This window comes from Anabas testudineus, chromosome 5 (assembly GCF_900324465.2).
Source record: "Anabas testudineus chromosome 5, fAnaTes1.2, whole genome shotgun sequence".
Lineage (NCBI taxonomy): Eukaryota > Metazoa > Chordata > Actinopteri > Anabantiformes > Anabantidae > Anabas > Anabas testudineus.
Window position 1 is genome coordinate 24,123,808 of NC_046614.1, and position 23,384 is coordinate 24,147,191.

General features: G+C 38.0%; 2 protein-coding genes and 1 long non-coding RNA gene across 3 annotated transcripts; 2 read left to right on the top strand and 1 right to left on the bottom strand.

The window, feature by feature from the left end:
* The first annotated feature begins 3 nt into the window (after positions 1 to 3).
* LOC113155381 lies at positions 4 to 1,580 on the top strand. Its single transcript, XR_003298123.1, has 3 exons — positions 4 to 139; positions 993 to 1,115; positions 1,254 to 1,580. It is a non-coding gene; the product is annotated as an uncharacterized LOC113155381 (long non-coding RNA).
* Positions 1,581 to 1,818: 238 nt separating this feature from the next.
* On the bottom strand, positions 1,819 to 9,021 carry pigu (phosphatidylinositol glycan anchor biosynthesis, class U). Its single transcript, XM_026350076.1, has 12 exons — positions 8,880 to 9,021; positions 7,734 to 7,798; positions 7,555 to 7,614; positions 7,270 to 7,332; positions 6,919 to 7,028; positions 6,449 to 6,549; positions 6,148 to 6,245; positions 5,837 to 5,991; positions 5,421 to 5,564; positions 4,986 to 5,110; positions 4,586 to 4,728; positions 1,819 to 4,460 (listed from the first exon to the last, which is right to left on the bottom strand). The coding sequence occupies exons 1-12, from the start codon at positions 9,007 to 9,009 to the stop codon at positions 4,347 to 4,349; spliced, it is 1,308 nt and encodes a 435-aa protein (XP_026205861.1). The 5' UTR covers positions 9,010 to 9,021; the 3' UTR covers positions 1,819 to 4,346.
* Positions 9,022 to 10,203: 1,182 nt separating this feature from the next.
* Positions 10,204 to 17,574, top strand: psmf1 (proteasome inhibitor subunit 1). Its single transcript, XM_026349462.1, has 7 exons — positions 10,204 to 10,425; positions 11,402 to 11,554; positions 12,020 to 12,102; positions 12,496 to 12,693; positions 15,416 to 15,472; positions 15,994 to 16,155; positions 16,798 to 17,574. The coding sequence occupies exons 1-7, from the start codon at positions 10,297 to 10,299 to the stop codon at positions 16,847 to 16,849; spliced, it is 834 nt and encodes a 277-aa protein (XP_026205247.1). The 5' UTR covers positions 10,204 to 10,296; the 3' UTR covers positions 16,850 to 17,574.
* Positions 17,575 to 23,384: the final 5,810 nt, after the last annotated feature.

The following is a 23,384-nucleotide window of genomic DNA, read 5'->3' on the forward strand; positions in this document are numbered from 1 at the left end:
TGATACCATCCAGAGCCCAGTCCAGGATCGAAAGAGTTTCAAAGTACCACAAACTTTTCTTTTTGTGCTGATGAGCTTGGTTTTCTGGGGCGTGTGCAGACAAGCTTATCTCATCAACCATCTCTGCCATCAAATGTCTGTAAGTAGCTTGTTAGTCTTTGAATTTAGTTTTTTGGGTCATTCTTGGTCGTTTGAATCTTTCTGGTTCTTCCTTAGCTTTGACTTTTCTTTATCATGTCTATTTAAACCTGTTTAATTACACCAAACAAGTTCTTCAGTACCTCGTTATAAACATAATAATAATCTTTTACTCAAGTGCAGAACTTTAAGCAGAAAAACATTCATGAATTAAGACTAATAATGGTCCACGGTGGGAAATGTAAGAATATTATTGATGTACAGGATGAAAAGGTTTAGTGTTTTCTTAACCATTTGTTTAAACCTTCTAATAATATATATATATATTTTTGTTATTATTAAAAATTATAAATTTGTTAGAATCAAACATACTTAACAAATATAAGAAAGAAAGTACTTGTTGATTTTCATAAATCTGAATTGGTGCTGATATTTAAAGTTGTAAAAAAGGTACAGTGGTTAAAAATGTGGTTGAGTTTCTGGTGATGTAGAAATATCAGAAAGCGGAAATACCCAGGTTATGTACAAGTACCTCAAAACTGTTCTCATAGTACTACAGGTGCAGTAATTAAATGGCTAATAAAGACTTAATGTAGACTGTTTAAAGTAACCACTCCATATGATCTTTCTAACAGTGACAGCTCCAGTTGATTGTTAGAATTACATGTACTAAATATTAAGTAATAAGTAAGTATTACTATAAGTATCTCTCTCAGCTCAACATTTGAATCTTCCCATGATTATTTGTTGGCTCCTCTTTGCCTTTTTAATAACTTGTGCAGTAGTTAACACGTGTGCAGCACAACGTTCAATCACACTTACTAAACGTATTTTTCTGGTACAGAGTGTTTCAGCACTGAACTTTAGCAGCACATCAGACATAGAAAACCTTTCATTACGTAATGCTGAGATCATCAAAGCCGTCCACAATGTGTCCAGCCTGGTTCTGCCTTCACGATCATTTGCACATCTGAAAGGTAAGATTGATTTTAATATGACACCGATTTACAGAGATTATTATGTGACAGATATTTCTTGATGTCGCCTGCATGACTTGATTTGATTCATTGCAGGAAAATATTAAACTGAGTTGAACTTTTGCTTGTTTTCTACAGCTGGGTCCGAGGTGGTCCATGAAGATCAGATTGTGCACTGGAGAGTGAACGATTCACTTCTTCATGAGATGGAACACAAAGACGGGAGGCTTGTAGCTAAGAAAGGAGGATTTTACCACGTCTATTCTCTGGTTACCTTTGAATGCAATGATAAACTGTTTTACCACAAAGTTTTTCAAACCAACCCTCATTATCCAGTTGACTTCTCTCTCATGTCAGAGAGCTTCTCACAGAGAGGACTATTTGCTTCCAGTAGCTACCTCAGTGGAGTGTTTCACTTGTGCAAAGGTTGTTATGTTTTTGTAAAAGTGAGCAACACCTCAAACATTTCCCAAATAAGTACGGACACTTTCTTTGGTGCAGTCATGATCTAAATAGTGCCGATGGTGCAATGCTGCATTTAAGAGGGAGGAATTCATGAATTAAACTCAAAGACTTGAACATGTTGGATTTCTGCTGAAACCTTTTTTATGAGACATGTGAAGCAACTTATGCAAATGAACACTTTAGACTTAAACACACACACACACACACACACACAGCAGAACTAAACCAGCACCTCCAGTTTAATAATCATCTTTTATATCATGTTCACCCTTTGATCAAATAAAACATTTTCCCTTTCAAAAGCTGAACTTTAATTCATGTAATAAAACATATATTCACATACAGTATGCACAGCATTAAAGAAAGGGCTCCTCACTGAAATAATACTAAAAGAACATCAAAGAAAAGAAAATTACAATTAAATCTAGTTTTAAAGTTTTCAGTGCAGCAAATAAATACATATCTAATTATTTCCCACTCGTTGATATTCAGCCATCGACCTGCTGAAACAGATTTTAAGGGGGTTTAAAACAGTTCACTGTAAATGACTTGATGATTTACTGAGATTTCGCATTAAAACTAATTTACCTAATTTTAAACCATTTTTACTTTCAGTAGACGTCAGATGTGTAAATACTGAACTCTGAACTGTCTTGAATTTAGTTTCTTATGTGATTTTTTGTTTCATCAGTTACCAAACAGAAACATTCATCATATACATTCAAAGGCCACCTTATAAGGTACACTGGTTCCATCTAATGCAAAGCAACAGAGCAGCCGAGATGATAAAGTCGACTTCTTTTTCTGACACTGTCATAGAGGTGAAAATGACAGTTGGTCACACTGGGGGATGTTGGTAACACCTCTGAACATTATGCAGTTCAGTCCATTTTAACTGAAAGCTGAAAATTGTACAACTTATATGAAACAAACGTTGACTTTATGAGCTCAGTGGACTGTTTAAGATCGAACAAATGTTCCTAATAAAGCGACCATGGAGTGTAAAACACAGAAATGACAAGTCTTAACTTTTAAGGCTTATTTTAAGACATGAATTAAATCAGTAACATCTAGGCAGCAGGGAGAAAGGTTCCGTTTATATGTCACGTTGAGTCCGGTCTTGTTTTCCTCATTAAGAAGAAAATGATTTAAATGAAGAAACAGGAGTTATGGAGTGTATCTGCTGTACACGACACTTACAGTGAGCGGGGTTTTGGTTTGAGATGCATTCACACAGGTAGAGTAACGAAATTAAGTCTACTGAAAACAAGCAATGACTTTTTAAATAATAAAGTGGAAACAGAAGATCTGCTCACAGCTGTAAATCAAAATCTAACTGAATACCACCGTGAATAAGATGAATGATTACAGGTAAAACTTGTTTCAGTGTTCATATGGGCACAAACTGCTTTTCCTTTGAGGGCCCATCAGCAAAACAACACCTTTGGATGTTTTTCACATTAAAAGCCTGAGTATAAAGAGGAAAGACAGACGGCTTTTACTGTGAACATCCCAAAGGAAGTGTTGAGGTTCATTAGCAATAGTCAATATTTGGGAAAAAGGCAAAGTTGGACGCCTGACATGACTCCACTGTGATGTGGAAACAGAGTTTGTATTAACATTACGAAACTTGAGCCACTAACAATTCATTTGTTTGCACATTAATCATTAGTCGTTCAAACTGGTGAAACTACTGTGAACTACGGTAAAAACGTTTGAAGTTAAATGATACAGAGGTGGAATTTTAATTAGTTTAACCTGGTCCAAAAGAACCACAAGTGTTTAACTTCAGTAGTTTAAACATCTTCACTGCAGTTTCTGTCATACGCTGGTTTAGTAATTAAAACCTTATATACCTCTGTTCTGGGTAGTGTTTGGTTAGTTTCACTGTTTATTTACTTATCTGTTGTGATGCAGCACTGATGATGTGGAATTTAAAAGAAGGAAAGTGTAAAGAAATACGATGAAAGGCAAAGGAAGTTAAATAAATCGATGGAGAGACAGGATTTCATGGAAAACCCCTTAAAAATAATGTTCCTCTTCTATTTTCCACCACAACTAATTTTACCATAGATGTCAGTGGGAGCTGCCTGTGTTTTCCACTTTTTTAGAACTGTTTTTGTGTTATTAAAAGGAACAAGGCTACAAAATAATAGCCCCATGAATACTGTATGAGAGGTTCAAAATAAAAGTGGTGATGCTGTGATTTGAACAGAACATCAAAATAAAACTGTTGTACAGTAGGAAGTAGGCTTCAAAATAAAGGTCACCTCTTCTCAAGTCTGAGTGTCGGGATGGAGAAAGGCATCAAAATAAGAGCACTCCAGATGAACACTGCTTGAGAATTGGTGTTTCAAAATAAAAGCTGTCCACGATGGAGAGGCGCTACAGTGTTAAATTAAAAGTGTGGCTGTGAGAAGGAAGAAGGCTTCAAAATAAAAGTCAGGCCCTCATTCCAGGTGCAGAAGGGCTTCAAAATAAAAGTGCTCCAAACGAGAAGGTGAAAAGAGGAACTGATGTTTAGTTGCTGTCTCACATGGAAGGAGACAGATTTCTACACCCAACATCTGTGTGTCTGTTGCGTAGTATGTTGCATTTCTGTTGTTTGCATGTGACGCTGTACCATGCACACATGTTCGTTCTGACCAACAGTGGCGGCTTCAGAAATCTTTTATCCTCATCAGTTCGTGTTTGTTCGTTGAGGATAGATGAGACGTCGAGCTGTTTCTCCCTGCGTGGCACAGGCTGTATGACTGTGCCTGTGTTTTATTTAAGAATTAGCGTAGCCTCGGAGCCATCCTTCTTCTTCAGATACAGGCCGTAGGTCAGGTGGTGTTCTCTCCTCAAAAAGGCGTAGAAATAATCAGACACCAGCAGGATCTGAATGGAAACACAGTAAATATGATGACTAATGGATGTGCTCAGTGAGTAACAATGAACATGAATTTGAACAAACAAAGAGTGGTTTCATCCCAGTAGAACAGCGTTCAGCGAGACCTTCCTACCTGTGCCACGTTGAACAGAAGTGTGATGGCGTAGTAGAAGTTGGAGTTGGCGCTACCAGCGTAGATCCAGAGGTGCCAGAGAACTGGGAAAAGAGCCGAACACGCCAACAGGACGCAGGACACCAAGAAGATGTTCCTCAGAACTGAACAGAGAAGAAACCAGGAGAGTTTTTATCTGATCCCATATTAATGAAACTGTGACTTGTCAACATTTGTTTTAAGGATAAAATGTGAATTTGTGTAAACATCTAGTGCATCTCCATTACCTTCAACACCATCTGAATGGCCTTACAAAGTATTTAAACCATGTGGTATTCCTATAGTAGTAAAGGATCTGAATACTTTCTCCAGATTTCAAAGTAAAAGGATACAGTTCAACTGTGGAGATTTATAAACTCACATCTGTGCAGGTGACTCCAGACGGGAAGGAAGGACATGTAAAGAGCGATGTCTCCCACAGTGGGGTAAGATTTAAAGATGGAGATCACAGCCAACTGCATGAAAATCAGAAACACAGGATGCTCCCTGCAACAAAGACACATGCATTTTAATGATCACATACTGGAGCATAGGTGGCAAAACTCCTATGGTGTTAAGTACATTTAGTTGAGTACAATTCTCAAGCACCTTTTGAGGTTCTTCTACTTTGAGTACTGACCATTTTCTTTTATTCATTCTTAATAAATTTAATAAATCTATTCCATGACAGAGGGAAACATTGCTTGAGTAGTGAGATTGTTTAAATCAATTTATTTTCTTTACATTTTAAACTTTTATTCTTCTATAAACACCAAACGATCTCATAAACATGTGGTTCTCTTGGAAAAGGACTCACTTGAGTTTGATGGACAGAGGGATGGTGTAGAAGAAAACGTTGATCTGGAAGACGCAGAGGAAGAAAAGGCGGAAATGTTCAAACATCTCGGCAAAGAAATACCAGAAGAGGCCGATGTTCGGAGTGAGGTCTGGTACTGAGAGACTGAAGGGAGAGAAACCACAAAGAGTCAGACTGGGACACATATACTGGAAATCAGCATGAAATCCTAATAATAAGGTGTATTCTACTGTTTTAATTCTTTGTACCATTAGGGTATAATTTTCCAGAGACGTAAAACCAGGGAACAGGCTGTAAGACCTTGTTTGACAGATGGAAACCAACTAATTCCAGGAACTGTTTTATAGTGTTACTAGAGGTCAATAATGTCACAGGCGACCGTTAAATGTAGATCAAGCTTTTTTTTAACCACTCACATGAAGCCGTAGACAGATGGCAGGTAGTCCCAGGAGCCGAGCAGGAAAAAGGAGAGACAGATGATGACAAACAGGCTGCCCAGGTACATGAAGGCATACTGCACGACGAACCACCAGAAACTGGCTCGCCGGAAGTTCACTGGGATGTACTGACGCTGGAGAAGGAGAAACAGAAGCATGGAAAGGCAAAAAAGATGAGAGAGACATAATAAGAAGGGTTTTGAAGCAGTGGGTAGAAAGAGACCAAAGAAACAAAGAATCTATACAACACACACTTAGTATATGTAATTAGTAATTTATAGTCAACACACCTGCATCAAATACAGCAGAGCTGGAGCGCACAGGGTCAGAGGATAAATGGACTGGTACGTGGCCAAAGACAAAAATATGGCACTCAGCAAGATATTTCCTGCAACACAAACACAGAACAACTCCTTAAAAACAATAAATCGAGATAATCACTTCCTGATTTTAGTCCTGGCAGCGGTTTAATTTAAGACAATAGAGATTAGCACTAAAAACTGAACATAAGTCCATATGAGGAGTAGATTTGAAAAAAGTCAATAACTTTAGAACAATGACGCTGCTCTCATAGTTCAAATCTAACTTTACCCTTAATGGTAGAGAGGATGAAGAGGGCGATGACGGCGTTGTTCAGACCACAGGTTGACTTGGCGACACAGGACAGGATTGTGAATGGGTTCAACAGGTAACTGAGAGTAGAAGAATAGAACGTTTTAGGAGAATAATACTTAACAGAGGAAATGTTTACATCATTCATTTATTTCTTTTTGCGTCCTTCAGCTGATGCTGAATATCTTTAGCTTTGCAGATTAGTTTTAAATAAAGGTCAAATTAAAATGTTGACCCGATGATAGTGCTACATAAAAAGTTATTTTTAGTTCAACCCGAGATAATTTCTTTGCAAACCATCCAAAGGTTAAAAGATTTAAAACTACAAACATCCTCATGATGGAAACACTAGATAAAACTCAGAGGATAAACTAAAGAATTTCTGTACAAACTGAAAAACAAAAAGAGCATTTCTCTGTTTACATACAGTACCAGATGCTAGTACTTACAACATGGCTACTTTCAAAGGGATGTAGTACATTTCTTTGGGGTTTCTGATGAGCTCCAGACAGTCGAGGGGGTAGCGGTCTGCCTCCAGGGCAAATTTCTGTTTTCTGAACTGAAACATAAATAACTGCATGTCAAATACGGGATGTCTCTGAATATGGAAGTAAAAACAATCCTTATCAGCAGAGAAGACATCGTTCACCCATCATATTCTGGTTATGTATAAGAAAAAAAACAGTGGAGTTACAATTTATTCTCTTAATACCAGTGCTGGGTAATAAACATGCAGAACAATCTTCTTCATGATAATGAATATTAAAGTATGTTTGGGGATTATTTCACTGTGTTCTTACCACTTGTTTGTTGTAGTCTGTCACAGCCATGTACAGAGCCACAGCTGTGATCACATCTGCCAACTGAAGAAACAGAATAAGAAGTTTAAGAAATAGTGCAGCTGAAATTTAACAGCAACAAAAACTGTTATACAGCTCCCTGTTCTATTTACCAGAGCAAATCTGAAGCATCTCATTAAGTTTTTTCACCCAAATACTTAATGTAATTGTATTTAAAGTATTTTTATGATTCTTAAAATATTCAGACCAAAATGTAAAACATAAAACTACCTCTAAAAAACTCACCATGAATGTTATCTCTGCATAGTCCACCAGAAAGTGAAAGAGGTAAATGATGATAGGAGTCTGAAGAGACAAGAAAGATATTTATCTTATCTCTCTCTCTCTCTCTCTCTCTCTAGGCCTGTTAACTTCATTTTACTAAAATGTATGTACCACATTCATACAGTTTGTCGATCTCTCACCTCATGGAAAACATCTCCAGAGTACGGTGACACCCCTAAATCAAGCAGAGCCAAGCCTTCAACCACTGCAAACAAACAGAAAAACATGTCACACAGAGACAGTTTCTTCATTTTTCTCTCCCTTTAAGACAAATAGAGCTGCAGAGTTTTAATGAAGCCATTTCCTGTTACAGCTGCAGCCTAATGAACAATTCATGAAGGGCTGCAGTGTTTCCATTTATGTGTGTGGGAGAGAGTGAATTCTTTATGGTTGTCACAAAGTGAGGCTGAAAAAAGGCAAAACTACTTTATTACACATGAGGAAAATAAACAATATTTCCCTAAATAATGATTGTACACTATTGTGTACAAATTGAAAAGGTGTACTCTAGTTCACTGTGACATCATCCATCAATTAGCTGTGTTGGTCAACAACATACAAATAAATAACATTTACAAAACCTGTTTACTACAATTGAAAACTTGATTTTCCAGACTACATTTCTCTTGGAGAATGCAGATTTCTGCACAATATATTCTTGTAACCTGGTTTCCATTTTGCAAGTGCACATGTCTGTAGGACTAAAGACTGGACACAAGCAAAGTAGTGGAGCAGTGTGTCTGGAAGAAAGTCAATTTCCACTGTGTAACTGATCTTTGAGTGTACAGTATTTACACCCCTCCAGGTTGTTTTATGGCAGGTGGCTGCATCAAAACACAGTTCATCCATCCAGAATGAAAATGTTAAGCTTAAAAGGTTTGTCTCCATCCTACATTTAGGAAACAAGACCCGGGTTAAATCCTTATATAGTTAAACTATTTTATATAGTGAGGGTCAAGAGGGGGCCAACAGCGACTGTCCGCCCCGGGCCGCTGAGGACAGTAATCCGGCCGTGGCTGTTGTTCTATTAAACGCTGTGGTGCAGTCGAAATACCAGGAAATTACCACCTAAAAATAATGTGAATGTTCGCCAACATAACACACATCCAGCCTGTCTTATTCCCCTGCAGATAATGCTGGTGGTCTTTAAAGGGTGTGATTAACTGAACCACGATGAACCGGTTTAACGCTCCCCACTTTAACCGGGTGATAGCGCCGAGAGGAGGCAACCGAAACGGACACTCAGAGAGCTAACGCAGCCAAAACGCTCCTGAAGCCCCGCTTACCTCGTTTCCAGGCGGTTATCGGAGACACCACCTCCACCCGCTCTGCAATCAGCTCCGCCAAACTGGATCTATAAAGAGCTGCACGGATTGTAACAGCTACAATTAAAAGTAGAGTCAAAGGAGCCGCCATGTTGACCAGGAAGTGCTGTCCACCCCGCGAAGGGCACGATGGGAAATGTAGTGTTTCAGCGCACGAGGCAAAGGGGAAGGACCGGACCCATAAAATTAAAAATACAATGTCTGTGAAATAAATAAAAAAGATATAAAATAAAAATTAAAGTAAATAAAAATATATTGGATTTGTGCCTGTGCTGCAATCAGTCATTTAAGTAATGTAGGGTCCGCTTTTTAGAAAGGGGAACACACATTATTGCCATGTTTTCCCTCCGGCACACTTTCTGTATTGGATCAAAACAAACCTCTATAAAGCTGAACACATTTAACACTGAGTTTCCGCTTAGGATTTAGAATTCCTTTCATTAATATAAAATTTACTGAGATCTAAATTATAGATATTTTGGGCAAGTGTCTCATTCATAAACATTCTGAAACTTATGACAATTTAATTCAGCTTGATGTATCTTTATTTAGTTTTATTTATAAACCTACTACTGCTTCTGCTACACTGATATGTATTATTATCACTATTTGACAAAGGATCTAATTGTAATTATTATCCCTTATTAGTGATAATAATACATTTTATTCTTAAATTTTTCTACCACTTTCTAAAAAGGTACCACTCACACCCCTTAATCTTTAATTATGCTAATAGTTAAAATAATTTACTAATACTCGATGGATAACTGATGAATATGTATAATGATCAGTTATAAGCATTATAAGAGATGTAAAGTAAAGCATGAATAAATGTTTTGTTTACCAGTAATAGAGTTATTTGGTTGGCTGCTTGCCCAAAACTATATGAGACAATAATAGTAGAGTATCTTGTTTAAAACGCATAGTATAAACACTGATTATTTTCTGATTTGTGAGTTATTATTGAACAGTGACAAGTTTGACAGTTCTTAATATTATTGTTTTTATTTATTTAGCAATATTTTCTTATTTTACACTGACAATGGAATCATCAGTTATACAAAGCTACTTAAAACTGTATACGACTACTAACTATACCCTAATTTCAAATTTTACGGACTTCATGAATAGTAGTTGCTAATTCAGTTGTGTTAAATGTGGAATTACTGAACTGATGTTATTTAAAAGAGGTGTTTAGGTGTGAAATTTATTATTTGCACGAAAGTTGATAGTTCGGCGTTAAACCTCACATTGTGCTTTTACACTGAAAGGTGCAGACCGGAAGTGGAGGCTGTTAGTTGTTGCCGTTAATCTAAGACTTTCGTTTTCATTTGTGCAGAAACAGAATCGATGTTGTTATAGTTATACGACAGAAACCATGGCAGGTTTAGAGGTGTTATACACCCTCGTCTCCGGCAGCATCAGCTGTCCACAGGACGCCGTGGTGTGTTTTGTTCACTGGGAAATGATAAAGAGTGGATACAGGTGTATCGGTAGTGGAGACGAGGTGAGTTAGCGTCAACCGAGCTAACATTAGCTAAAACTATTTAACGTTAACGTTATATATTATAACAACCTTTACAGCTAATTCCGCTCAAACCACACTAGTCAGAGTTTATATCACAGTGACACTAGTTATTACTTTTCATTTTACTGTGGACAAATGTTACATGTTAAAGATTCAACACTCCGTTGTTAAAACGTTGATTTCAACTGCTCGCTGCATCCTGAGGAGAGTCATATGAACGATGAAGCTAAACTAGATTTTCTTTATAACACTTTATTATTTCAGAATTAGTAATGCCCCGAACTGAAGAGTGTCTCTTAACTGACATTGCACAAATATTTGGTCTGTTTTTAAGTTAAAGTTATTTATCATGCTGTTCGAAAGAAGTGTAATTGTCAGTTTCTCAATGGAAATCTGTCACGTTACTTACCACCGCTCAGTTTACATTATCGTTAGCTTCCTAATTGCGCATTAGTGTGTCTGATGTTATTTTAACTCGAGTTTCATCAAAGTACTTGCTTTTTTGAAAAATGGTTTTACACCGAATTTAATAATGGCTCTTAACTACTCATTTACAGAAACAGTTTTAGTTTCCAAAGATGTTGTTGAACCATGCTGTTCAGACAAATCTTAAAGTGTCAGTTTTCTAAATGGAATTTTGTAACTTGCTGCCTGCTCAGTTTAGATTAGCGTTAGCTCCCAAATGAGCATTACCAGCAGCATGTAACTGACGTTATCTGGCGAAATATAATATTTTGACAAACGTTTTTAGCTTTGTTTGAATAAACCAGCAGCTGTATTAGTGATTTCCAGTGAGCTATAAAAACTGTCATGTCATCTCTAGCTAGCTGAACTAGTCTCCTGCCACCTGGTGCCCACAATACCACAGTGTTGTTTAGCCTCTTTTTATCCCTGAAGCTGTAGCTGTTCTATATTTCTCTCTTTCTCTTTCTCTCCCTCTTATTTCAACCTCCAGCCCCGCAGCAGTGATAAGAAATCCGAGCTGCTACCTGCTGACTGGAGCATCAACAAGGAGTTGTACAGTCTTAGGTATAGAGCTAATGACAGTGACTCCCAGTTACTGCTCAAGGCCATCGTCGTGGACTCCACCTTGATCTTCAACCTGATGGTGGGCATAGCTGACACACACTTTGGGGGAAATCTCTTAATTAAAATGTACCAAATTTGAACTCCGCCAACTGTAAGATACGCTTTAGGAATAAATAGATCCCTGTGTATAAACCTGTGTTATCTGTACACTTGACCTTTTAAACTTTGGGGCACCTCTGATCACATCTTAAAGTGTCTTTATTTACCTGTACCTTACTGCTGGTAAATAAATGAGAGTTTGAGGATTTACATTTAATCATAAATGTCTAATCTCAGTTCTGTTTATCACTGGTCTGGTATATGGGGTCTCAGTATACTAATGTGTACTATTGCACATATAATAATAATAATAATAATAATATATATATATTATTATTATTATTATTATTATTATTATTATTATTAGAGCAGCTTTTTACATTTGAACAAACAAATGTAAAAGAGATTTTGACTTTTGCCTGTTTGTTACTGTGTTTGTGTGAAGAACTCCGGCACACAGCAGGTTTCAGACTTGACGGTGAACGTCAGCGATCACGTCAACGCTGACCAGCTGCGCACATTTGACAGGTTGGTGTGTGATTCCTCTTTTTGCCATGGAGGTTTGGGCACTACAGTAAAATCTTTATAAAAGATTACATTACATGATTACTTCTTCACCATCAGTCGGTATGAGATTAGTTTAGAGTGGTGTCCATGTGATTAGCACATCTTGCACCCAGCCGGTGGAAAACAGTGAAACGGACGCAAAGTGTACTGAGTCCCAAATTTAGATGATTCATAGTTTTCAGGTAGCTGAGGAGTGCATTGGGGTCTGTCCAGTCTTGGGCTGCAGAGTCATAATGCTCTACATCTCAACATATGGGAAGGTGTACGTTGAACTTTACAAAACAAGAGAGAAGAAGATGCTTAGTCAGCTTAAATTTGCTAAATTAAGCTAAAATGAAATTTTCTTTTTTACAGTGTCTTCAAAGATGCTGACAGTTTGTCAGAGAAGGTAAAGACACAACTCCTGCCTGCTCAGGAAAGACAAACGGGACAGAGAGCAGAGAGGAAGAGTCGGAGGGAGGAGGAGGAGGAGGAGCAGAGAAGAAGAGGAGAGGACAGTGACCCCCTTCGCATCCCCCACAGACATCCTCGTCAGGGAACACAGCCACACTGGTTAGTAATGACAGAAAGCTGGGACATGAAATTTATTTGCCAGTATATTAGGTCGACCAAGAAAAAACAAATGCAATGTTTTACATTTTTTAAGTTGATAAGTTTCAGTGTTTGTTGTTTGTTGTTGTTGTTGTTGTTGTTGTTGTGATGATTGAAATGTATGATAATGTTGGAGGTAGGTAGGTGAAGGTGGGTGTTATTTATTATTTATTTAGATGGTAAGAACGTGTGTTTGTTTTGTGGAGGCTTTATTAGAGGTAAAACTTGCATATTTTAGAAAATATTTTATTTATATTCAATATTTTTTTTAACTCCATCTCATTAAATAGTTAAAGACACCACCTAGTGGAGCAACCAGGTACTACACCAAACTATAGCACAATTAAACCGCACTCTCTCATCTTCTGTGCTATATCTTAATATATATTTTTATTCGATTAAATCAATAATGGCAGCAAGTTGATTAGGTGTTGTCATTCTTGCTGCAAACTTATAAAGAACCTGCGTTTCACTCACACTTACACAAACACACACACATCACTGGATGTGCTGAGCTTGTGCTTGTGTAGAAAGTCTAGACGGACGAGCTGTTAGGCGACAACAACAGCAGAGAGTAAATGAGGGCAGAGCTCGGGCAGCTGGGGAGGGTGTGGGTGTGCAGTGACGGTGATGGTGTGCCTCTGCAGTATTCTCTATTCAATATTTACAGCAGGGAGAGAGAGTTACAGAAGATCTTTGGACTGAAAAAGAAAATATCACAAGAGCTGTGTGTACTAGTATCGCCCGGGGCAAAGACATTTAGGGAAAGTAGGGCCATTTTGTCTGGTTCTCACTTTTTAACACACTTTCAGCTGTTTGAGGGTTAGAACTTGGCATTGAGAACAAATAAATGTCCATATTATAAATCATTAAATTTTAGGGTGAGGGCGTGGTTTACAGTTAGAATAGATTAGTGTGTTGTAGTTTCTGATTGAACTCTCTGTCCAAACTAAAACAATCTCTCATGTGTAAAACCACTAGGCCTCTTTCTTCGTACATTGATTAACAGGTTAGCTGGATAATATCGCTGATGAATTCACGTGGATCCTGGATCTGTTGGTTCTTCTGGGCTTGTTGGCAACCTCAGACCTACTCAGCAGCAGATTCAGATTATCAGGTTTAGGCAGTGTAAACAAGCTAACGACTCTGATTTGAGTAATGTTGAACCAGACTTGTTAGGCGACATATGGAGAACAGTGTGTACTCTCACATGAAACAGCTCCAGCCAATTTTAACCTGAAGATAAACTTAAGAGAACCAGATTTAAAGTTGAAATTGAACACATCTCATGATCCAGGCCCCCAGATGTTGGCTGTGAAGAAGATATTCAGCTATTTTCATGTTGTTCAGGCATTTTCACACATTTTAAAATTCAGATGAATGTTGTTTAAGCCATTATAAATCCTCTGAAGTGATGGAAACACAGCTGTGCACTGGAGTCAGGGAGGTTTAAGACAGATGCAGACACTCTTTTTTTACTGGCCCTCCTCCTCCCTTCCTTCCTCCCTCATCCTCTTAGCCGTGACCCAATCAGATGAGATGTCGGGTGATGTCAGCACTTTATCGACCTCGTTGCTGTCGCCTCCTCGTCCCAGAGGGACCAAGAGGGGGTGGGAGGGAGATAAGGACAAGATCAAAACAATGACAGATGGAGAGAAAGTAAACTCAAATCTAAGGGGGGAAGAAAATAAGAAAAAACAGAAGGAAAGAAGGAGTGGAAGGGGATTTGGAGAGACGAGGAGACAAGGAATGATGAATGAGAAAGTGAAAACAGAGTCAGAGCTGCAGAGAGCAGAAAGTGGAATAAGAGGAATAGAGAATATGGAGGGACAGACAAGACAGGAATTAATAATTATCATTACTAACAGTTTAACTGCGATTGCTGTCTGATTGGATAAATAATGCTTAATGTTGGGGTTAAGATTTCTATCTGGATTTTGGCAACTACATTTCAATTTCTAGTAACATGATGAGGACACAGTTTGCTGCAGTAATATAACTATATATATATATAACAGTATATACGGAGACTGAATAGCTCTGTTATTATTATTAGTGTTTGTTTGATTGTATGCTTTTAACCTGTGGAGTTCCTCAAGGGTCAGTCCTGGGACCTCTCATATTCTCTCCCTACAAGCTCTTTGAGGGCAAAATAACTGCATCTTTTATCTTTTAATTCATGCTAATGTGCAGCTTTATCTATGTGTGAAACGTGGTCAGACTTCAGATCTGGGATGATTGATTCATTTGTTCCTGCAGCTGAGTGAGAACAAAACCGCGGTTCCTGTCTTCACACCTGATCAGAGCTTTGTAATTTACTACCAGTTAGTTCAGAGATGGTTTTTAAAAATGAATGTGTCATTTTGGATTCCCAGGTAAATTTTGAGAAACATTTAAAGGGTATTCAGTGCAGCAATTAAATATGTGGTTTGTTAAAATCCTTTTGTCCTCACGTCTGCTTTGTATCCTTGTTTAATCCAAGGAACTGTTTCACAATTACAGTTAGTATGAAATTCTACAGTTCAATTGCTAATTGCAGCATAATACCATTTAACTCTGTATTACCTTATTGATCTAGAAAAAAACATAAAATAGCCCACAACATTATCTGCAGGATGATGTTACTATGTTATGTATAGGGAACAATACAGAGGAGGTTATACACATGTGTGGTGTGTTTCAGGCCCGATCCAATGATTCCTCCATTTGCTGCTGGAGGAGCAGATCTGGACCCTTTTGGGTGAGTCTCTCCCTCCCAATAAATCCTACAAATCATATATATTTAAGCATTAGTCTGTTTTAGTTCTAATCTGGGATTTGGGGATGAACAGTCTGTACACACAGTAACAGACAGGCAGCAGTGGATTACTGTACAGACTCTTCTACTTCCTGTCAGATAAATGTGAAGCTCGAGTGTCACACAGTGAAGAGAAAATACAAAGCAAAGCAGCAGCTTCGTTTTACATCAAGGCCGCTCATTAATCACTAGATATTAAATAGTCCTGCACAAAGATACTGAAAAAGTTATGGACACAACAGGTACATTTCAACAGAACAACACCTTAGTTTTCCTACATAAAAATGAACTTCATATATCTTTAACTTGGATGACTGATGTCCCTACAGGAAAAATAGGTCAAAACAATTTTCAGTCACTTGTAAAATAAAATAACAAAATTGGAATTAAGAGAGAAAATCGGGGAAGAAAAGAAAAAATACACATCACCTCTCTTTCCCTGTTTTCTTTCTTCCTCTCCACAGATCTCGCGGCGGTGGTGGGATGATAGTCGACCCGTTGAGGTCGGGGTATCCTCGTTCTGGTTTTGACCCTTCCAGCGGCATTCCAGACATTCTGCCTCCCGGAGCCGTTCCCCCCGGAGCTCGCTTCGACCCGTTTGGACCCATTGGTCGACACAGACCAGGGTAAGACTCAAACACACACAGGTTCATTTTTCACAGATCGGTGGTTTTCACACATCAAAATAGTCATTAAATGTTTTAGAGCAAGATTTTTAAATGTCTAAAGTTTGACACTGATCTTTGAACCCTGATTATTTTTCAACTGCAAATCACGACTCAGAGAAAAAGCTCAGAGTCAGAGGTCTTTAAATCAGTGTGTCTGTTTGACTTCATCTCTGCTGCCAGCAGCGTTTAAATTCATCATCCATTAAGAATAGTCTGCTAAATAATGAATGACTGGACTATGCTGAATAAAATGTACATTTATTTTTAGTCTTTTCTCCAATTCAGAGTTTTTTATTTCACATGAATGTGCATTAAGGTCACACATTAATCTTTCTAGCTCAGATGGATTTAGATTGAATCTTTTTATTTAGGCGTTTTTACTTTCACTAGATCTTGACTGACCTGAGTCTGAGCTATTCTGGACCCAAAACCCAGGACTACGTTTAGAGGTTCTGGTACCAGTGTCTTATCTGATACTGTACTACAGGTATTTGGGAACACGTACAGGTGTTTCAGGTGCTTCCTCATCTTTGGAAACAGGGAGAGAAATCAGTGAGTGAACTATCTAGCGGATGACAGCGGTGTGTCTGTGTGTTTTAGGCCAGATCCGGACCACATGCCCCCCCCCGGCTACGATGACATGTTCATGTAGAGCCCAGCTGAACATCCAGTCCACTGGCCAACAGCAGCACCTCTTCGAGAGATCAGACCAATTTTTTTTTCTGCTGCTTTGTTTGTTTTCTCATTTATATTTAATAAGTAGAATGACCCTTCTCTTGATGTGATAGTGATGTTTAACATAAGTCAGCGAATACAAGAAAACCTAACTTCATTTTCACTACGAGGAAATTAAAAAAGGAGATGTCCACATATTGGAATCTAAAAGCTGCCCTGCACAGCCTCTGGAAATCTGGATATGTGAACTTATTTTGAAACAGACATTTGGTGAAGCTGCAAGTGAACATTTGGACAACATGCAGGAGGGTGAGAGGTTGTAATGTAACTAAAGGTCACAGCTTCACAGCTGACGTGCGTTTGTTAAATCCTCCCGACTGCAGCTGTTCAGTCCTTCATACTCATGTTTTTGTGGATATTTTTTAGGAAATCTTGAAACCTTTGGGTTGTGTTGATGTTTATTGAACAATATGCTTGGTTGAATATCTGACTCCTAAATGCTCAAATAAAAATCGGAGGCTTTGTATCGTCGTCTATGTTGATGTTTTTAGATCCATCGCTCAGGACTCAGCTGTGTAACACGATCACTACTTTTACTTTCACTCAACATTTCGGTGACATGACACAAAAAGTGCTTTTCCTGTGTTGTTTGGCGTATTGAGGTGAAGAAAGCTTCAAATTAAAAGAAGTTCTGAACTTTCATCTCACGTCCATCATTTGATCTTTAAGCCAAACGTCTTTAGTGTAGAGCAGAAACACTGTACCTGTAGTTTTCTCCTGTGATAGTTGTGATTTATTTTTAGATTAATTAAAACTGTTGCCTGAACTGTGTCAGGTTCTGTTTCCCCTACTTCTCCTCACACCCTGTTTTTTTTAACATTTCTCTTTCCACAGTTTTTTCATCAGTTCTTCGGTGTATTCGAATTTTGCATGCGTTGCCTTCCTCTGTCTGTTTCCTCCTCCCTCTGAGTGCCGTCAGTCATCATACGTCTCTCTTGCTCTTTCTCTTTCATTATTTCCCTCTTTGCTTTTGTCACAGTTTTTACACGTCAGTCAAGTGTGAATAATGTTTTCAGTAAGCCACAATAAAATCCTGACTTGTCTTTCAACCACCTGCTAATACAAAGAACTAAATAAATAAAAACAGCACCTACACTCATCGGGTAAGTGTGACAGAACCTCTAATTAAATTTAACAAGTAAAACGTGAGGTGACACTGATATTTACATCATTACAACCTGATTGCTCCCACTCACCGTCTCTTTCTGCTGCATCTTCTGCCTCTCTCTCAAAAAAGGCTGAGATTGTTTGTGCAGATACAAACAGCATTTCTGTAGAACTCAACTAAAGACAGAACCAGGCAGAAGCTTTGAGTTTGCACCACGCTGACTGTTCAGATCAGTTTGATTTTTCCTTTTATTTACTTTTAATTGCCACATACTGTACGAGTTCAGCTCTGTGTGGAACAGTCCTCACTGTCATGGTTGGCAGGATTTACTTACCTGTAAATCAAATGCTGTGACACCACAGATGACAGCCTGCTACCTGTTTGTAATGATGGGGTGTAGGACCAGTATGTCACCAGAGGATATATATTTATCTGTACTCAGCTAGCTCTAATCCAATCTAAGGAAATTCATATGCTGCCACCTTTACGACAAACACTCACTAAAACGTAGCAGCGGGTCACAATAAGCTGCTCTTCTCACCTTTGGACCTGTTGATTTATTAGTTGTTTTAGTTTAAGAGAGAAACCACCAGAGGACAGTCACACACATCAGCACACTGGGTTAAAAACGACAGCAAACAGAACGTTTATTATCAAATCCCAGTTGTAGATCATCGTTACATACAGGATACAGTATTCAGCCCCTCGGTATGTACAGGAACAAGGCATCTGACCTTTACGGCGTCACGTACTACAACATGCAGATTGACTGGTGTCCTGCAGCACAAAGCAGCATTTGATTAAAGTAAAATAAGATGGATGCCTTTCCCCAAATGAGGACACATGTATTTCTATTTATCTGTTTCTTGAGTGGGATTACATTTCTTCACTTCAGTCACACAACATTAAAAACGTCCTACACCCCTCAGCTCTTTAAAAGTTCATTCAGATTATCTTCAGTACACAGACTTGAAACATTTGTAAGACAGTAATGAACAATGACACTGATTTAAATGACATATTTGCAGTTATACACTGTACACGTGTCACTGTGCTCTTCATTAATACACTGATCAAACCAGGTTCTGTGCAGGTGACAGCAGAACATAAAGTCGTCCTTAAAGAACGTTCCCATCTGATTCATCTGATAGTTCTGTGAGGAAACGATGCAACATGTGCTGTTGGGACGTATTCACATTAACGTGGGAAACAGCTTTTGTGTGAACCTCCCTAATTATGTGCTATGTTTAATTACACCTATTAAAGTTTTCTAATTTCTGAATTCAGGGTTTATTTAGACGATGCAGAGGGAAAAATATTAAATACAATGCTCTAAATTAAAGTAACTAACAGCAATGATCAGTCGAGTGATCTGAACTGAACTGGTGACTATTTTATTAACTAATTACAACAGGAAATGCTGTTTACACCAGTGCATGAGTAACAATACTACAAGAGTCACAGGGGACATTTTCAACATTTTAACATTTGTTAAGTGATATTTTTAATGCATTGGTTATTTTCTTCCTACCTACTTGTTTTTCATCTCTAATGTGAATACGTCCAAAACATATTTAATGTTTTATTCATTGTTTTACCAAAAATGTTCTTGAGGCAGAAGTTACCGACTTCAGATTTATTTTTTTAAACACAGAATGTGAGGAAAACAATAGCTTAAAGTAATTAATGAAACAATAACCAATGAGCTGAATAACTCTGCTTGTTAACAGTGAGACCCTGTTGTTCACTCTGGTTAAAGACTTACCTCACGTTGCTTAAATAACTGTACAATAATCATTGTGGCTTCGAACAAACATCGACACATACACTTATAACTACTGTTTCTGTTTCTGTAAACATTTCCACCAGCTGAGCATAGTCAACTTGAAAATAAGAAGTGATATATCCCTCTAATATCTCATACTTTCATTGTCATGTATTGATCATAAAAGATTCACAAACAGAAAAACAACGTCCTTCTCGAGTTAAATAATGTTTTTCTTGTTCTTTTCATACATTTCATAAACTTCAATATGCACATTTCATTCTGGTTTCCTGTAGCCACACAACAGCTTTATTTTTTACACTTTATAATTCATTTCATGAAAAGCCAAAAAGTTCATTAATTAAAAAGACAGTTAATGAGTGTTTGAACACATCAGCTTTAAAAAATCAAACTGTTCCATCGCTTTAAGTCATTAATTACACATCTATTAACTCTGTACGCTGATGACAGAATAAAAAAGAACAGGAACGTTGGAACAGAAGTGTTTCCACTAAAATGATGCGACTCGTTACACCAGACATGTGAACGGCAGATTTCGTAATATTGCGTGAATCTGCTGCGACGGCGCCACCTGCTGCATTCATTTGTACATTCAAGAGTCTCTGAGTAAAATGCTACTGCTGCGTTACATCTGTGCAGATCATCGACTGTTCATAAAGGGAAGCTGAGAGAGTTTAAGCTGAACAAAAATCAGGGCTGTGAAGTGTAAAGTGTTGTTGGTGGATGTAGCAGCAGCTTGTTTAAGGTCACAGCAGCTGTTTTTATTTCACAGCCTTTACTGGATTTTTCCGAAGCAGCAGGATGTGTAGTGATTAATGAGCCACAGCTCGGGGTCGAAACCCTGCACGCTGCTGAAGTGTCCTTGAGTAAAGTCCTGAATCCCAAGCAGCTGTAGGAACACGGCGCTGTAAGCGACCTCTGACCCTTCTGTCAGCACATTTTTTGCATTTAAAGCAACAGTAGGTAACTTTTAATTTCTTTTTGTAGAAATATGCTCCACAGCTTGTAATAATGTAAAGGTGCTGTTAAATGCTTGAGTGAGGTCGTTCTAGTCAGAAATGGGAGCTTGCAGCTGTCAATCACTAAGTAAACATCACATTGATGATTTTTGAAGATTTGATTGTTGAGAAAGTAAAATTAAACATGAAAATCTCCTGATCTCACTTCAGGCATCTAAAAACTCCTTCAGTACAAAAAGACGGAACTAAAGTGCTGAAATGCTCATTTCCAGGTTTCAGGACTCTATACCATAAACATAAAGGAAACCTTTTCCATCCATTATGAACATGTTAATATTTAGAGGTGTAGCTGTGGAGGGTCTAATAACCAAATAAAAAAAGATTTAAATCAGTGGCTCGGAGCTTTTCGGCTGCATTATCGTCAGGATTTCCTGCAGCTTCCATTAAACTTTTGACTACTCAGCTAAATTCTACACTTGACTTAATGTGAATTAAAGTGTTGGTTCTTGGAAAACTTCCAAATAATTGAATGTAATTTATTTCCATGAAGTCAGACGGTGCTTCTCCTCCAGCTCATATTTTACATTCAGTGTTTTAGTTTGTGACATTTTGTCTGTTGTGTCCTCACAAGGACTTTCCACGACATTCGAGAGCTGCTCTACCAACAGTCCTTGATATAAATAGACTATTCCTATGGTAACAGAGTCATTGTGCTGCAGACAGAATAAAGATTGATTTTCTCTGTGTCTTTGACCAAGGTGCTCGTGTTCGGTCTTGACATTCACGACACAAAGGAGCAGAAACACGGCTTTGCTCTTTTCAGATGCTCCACACCCGTATGTTCTCCCTCCATCTGCAACACATCTCCTTGTAGTGAACATCTATTCATGTCACTTTGTTGACCTCGTACAGGAGTTAAAGTGTTTCGGTGGTGTTCACACGTGTCTAATGTGCCTCTTATGAAATATTATCCTCAGCCATCATGAAAGTCCTGCATTTAAATAGAAAAATGCATTCATTTTTAAAATTTATAATAATGTTACATAATAATGTAATTCTAATAATCCTGGGTCAGGGTCTGGTCACAGGACGTTGTTCCCCTTTAGGAGTGCAGCATAGCAATCTACCAACTTTCTACTTCATCCTGGCCTGATTCTTTCCATCTGTGTGTCACTGAACCCGCTCTACAAACCCTCTTTTCATCCAGCTCTGTGTTCAACCTGTGTGAAGTGAAACAGCAAATACAACTGTTCCCTCCATCATCTGCTGCGGTGTCGTTCCCCCACTAACGAGGAGCTGCAGCTTACAGCAGACCTAACAGGCTTTTGGAGGATTGTCACTCTTGTTAAAACCTGAAGCTGACTCGTATCTGTCTGTCTCTTCTTGTCCCTTTATTGTGGCTGCCTACAGGCGAGAGGACAAACCTGAATATGTGTCATTCAAAGTGTTTAGCTTTGTGCAAAGTCACTCGTCTCCCCCCTCCAGCTGAAGATCTGTCTCTTCAAGAATCACCTCACGTCATCCAGCATCGCTGCTGCATCCTATCAACTCTCCCACGTCTCCTTTGCTCCTTTCTCACTCTCGTTCACTCTCTCGTAAAAAGTCTTCTTCCTCTTTTAACCTCTGGTTTCTGTTTCTGTCTCCAAAGACAACGCTCGTCAAAAACATAATTAATTAAATGGAGGAACAGTTGGATTTCTGCTCATTGTCACTGTACCTCATTCTGGATAAAAATCTCACATCTAAACTTGATGTGATGTTACTCAGTTAGTTTTACTATTAACCCGTGACCTCTACTTCTAGAATTTAAATATGTTAAACTTCACATTATGCCCAAAAGACTCGATGCTAATTGGAATGGAGGGAAAACTGGTGTGTGAACAACTTAGTTGTTGATTTTAGAACCTTTTAGATTCCTTGACATTTATAGCTATTTTGCATTAATTTTTTTTATTGTTGGAAAACGTAATGCTGCAGGTCGAGATTGTGAAGCTCATTCAGATTCAATCATTCTACATATAAAAGAAAGTCTGAAGAGCAACTTTACAACTTGTCACCACGACTGGCGTGTGGTGTAGTCTAATTTAAACCAAGCTGGTGCAGAGAAGATTGAATTTTTGTTGATGTCGATTTTTTGAGGATACAAACTAAATATACATGTTTAGGTTTTAATTATGCGATACCATGTGGGTTACATTCAGTCATTATCACATCATCATTATATTTATTATCAGTATCACTAAGATCGAACATCTAAATATTAAATGTTTGTTTCCTTGCTTGTTAATGGTATAAACTGTACATCATATATTGGTGTTTACTGATGAGGCTCTTATAGAGTTTCCCTCACAAAAACCAGAAACAGCCAAGGACACTTCAACAGAGACAGAAGCTGAGTAACCAAACTGTATTTCAATCAAAATATCAACCTGCTGCTTCAGAAAAGACCTGTACTGATCAATAAATGACTGATTTTTTCATTATAGTTTTAAATTGTTATTAAAAATAGAGTTGTCAGTTGATTAAACTATCACAAAGTACATTAATTCATGGTGAAATTAAACTGTTTCTCAAGTTCTTGTCGAATATCTTGATAAAG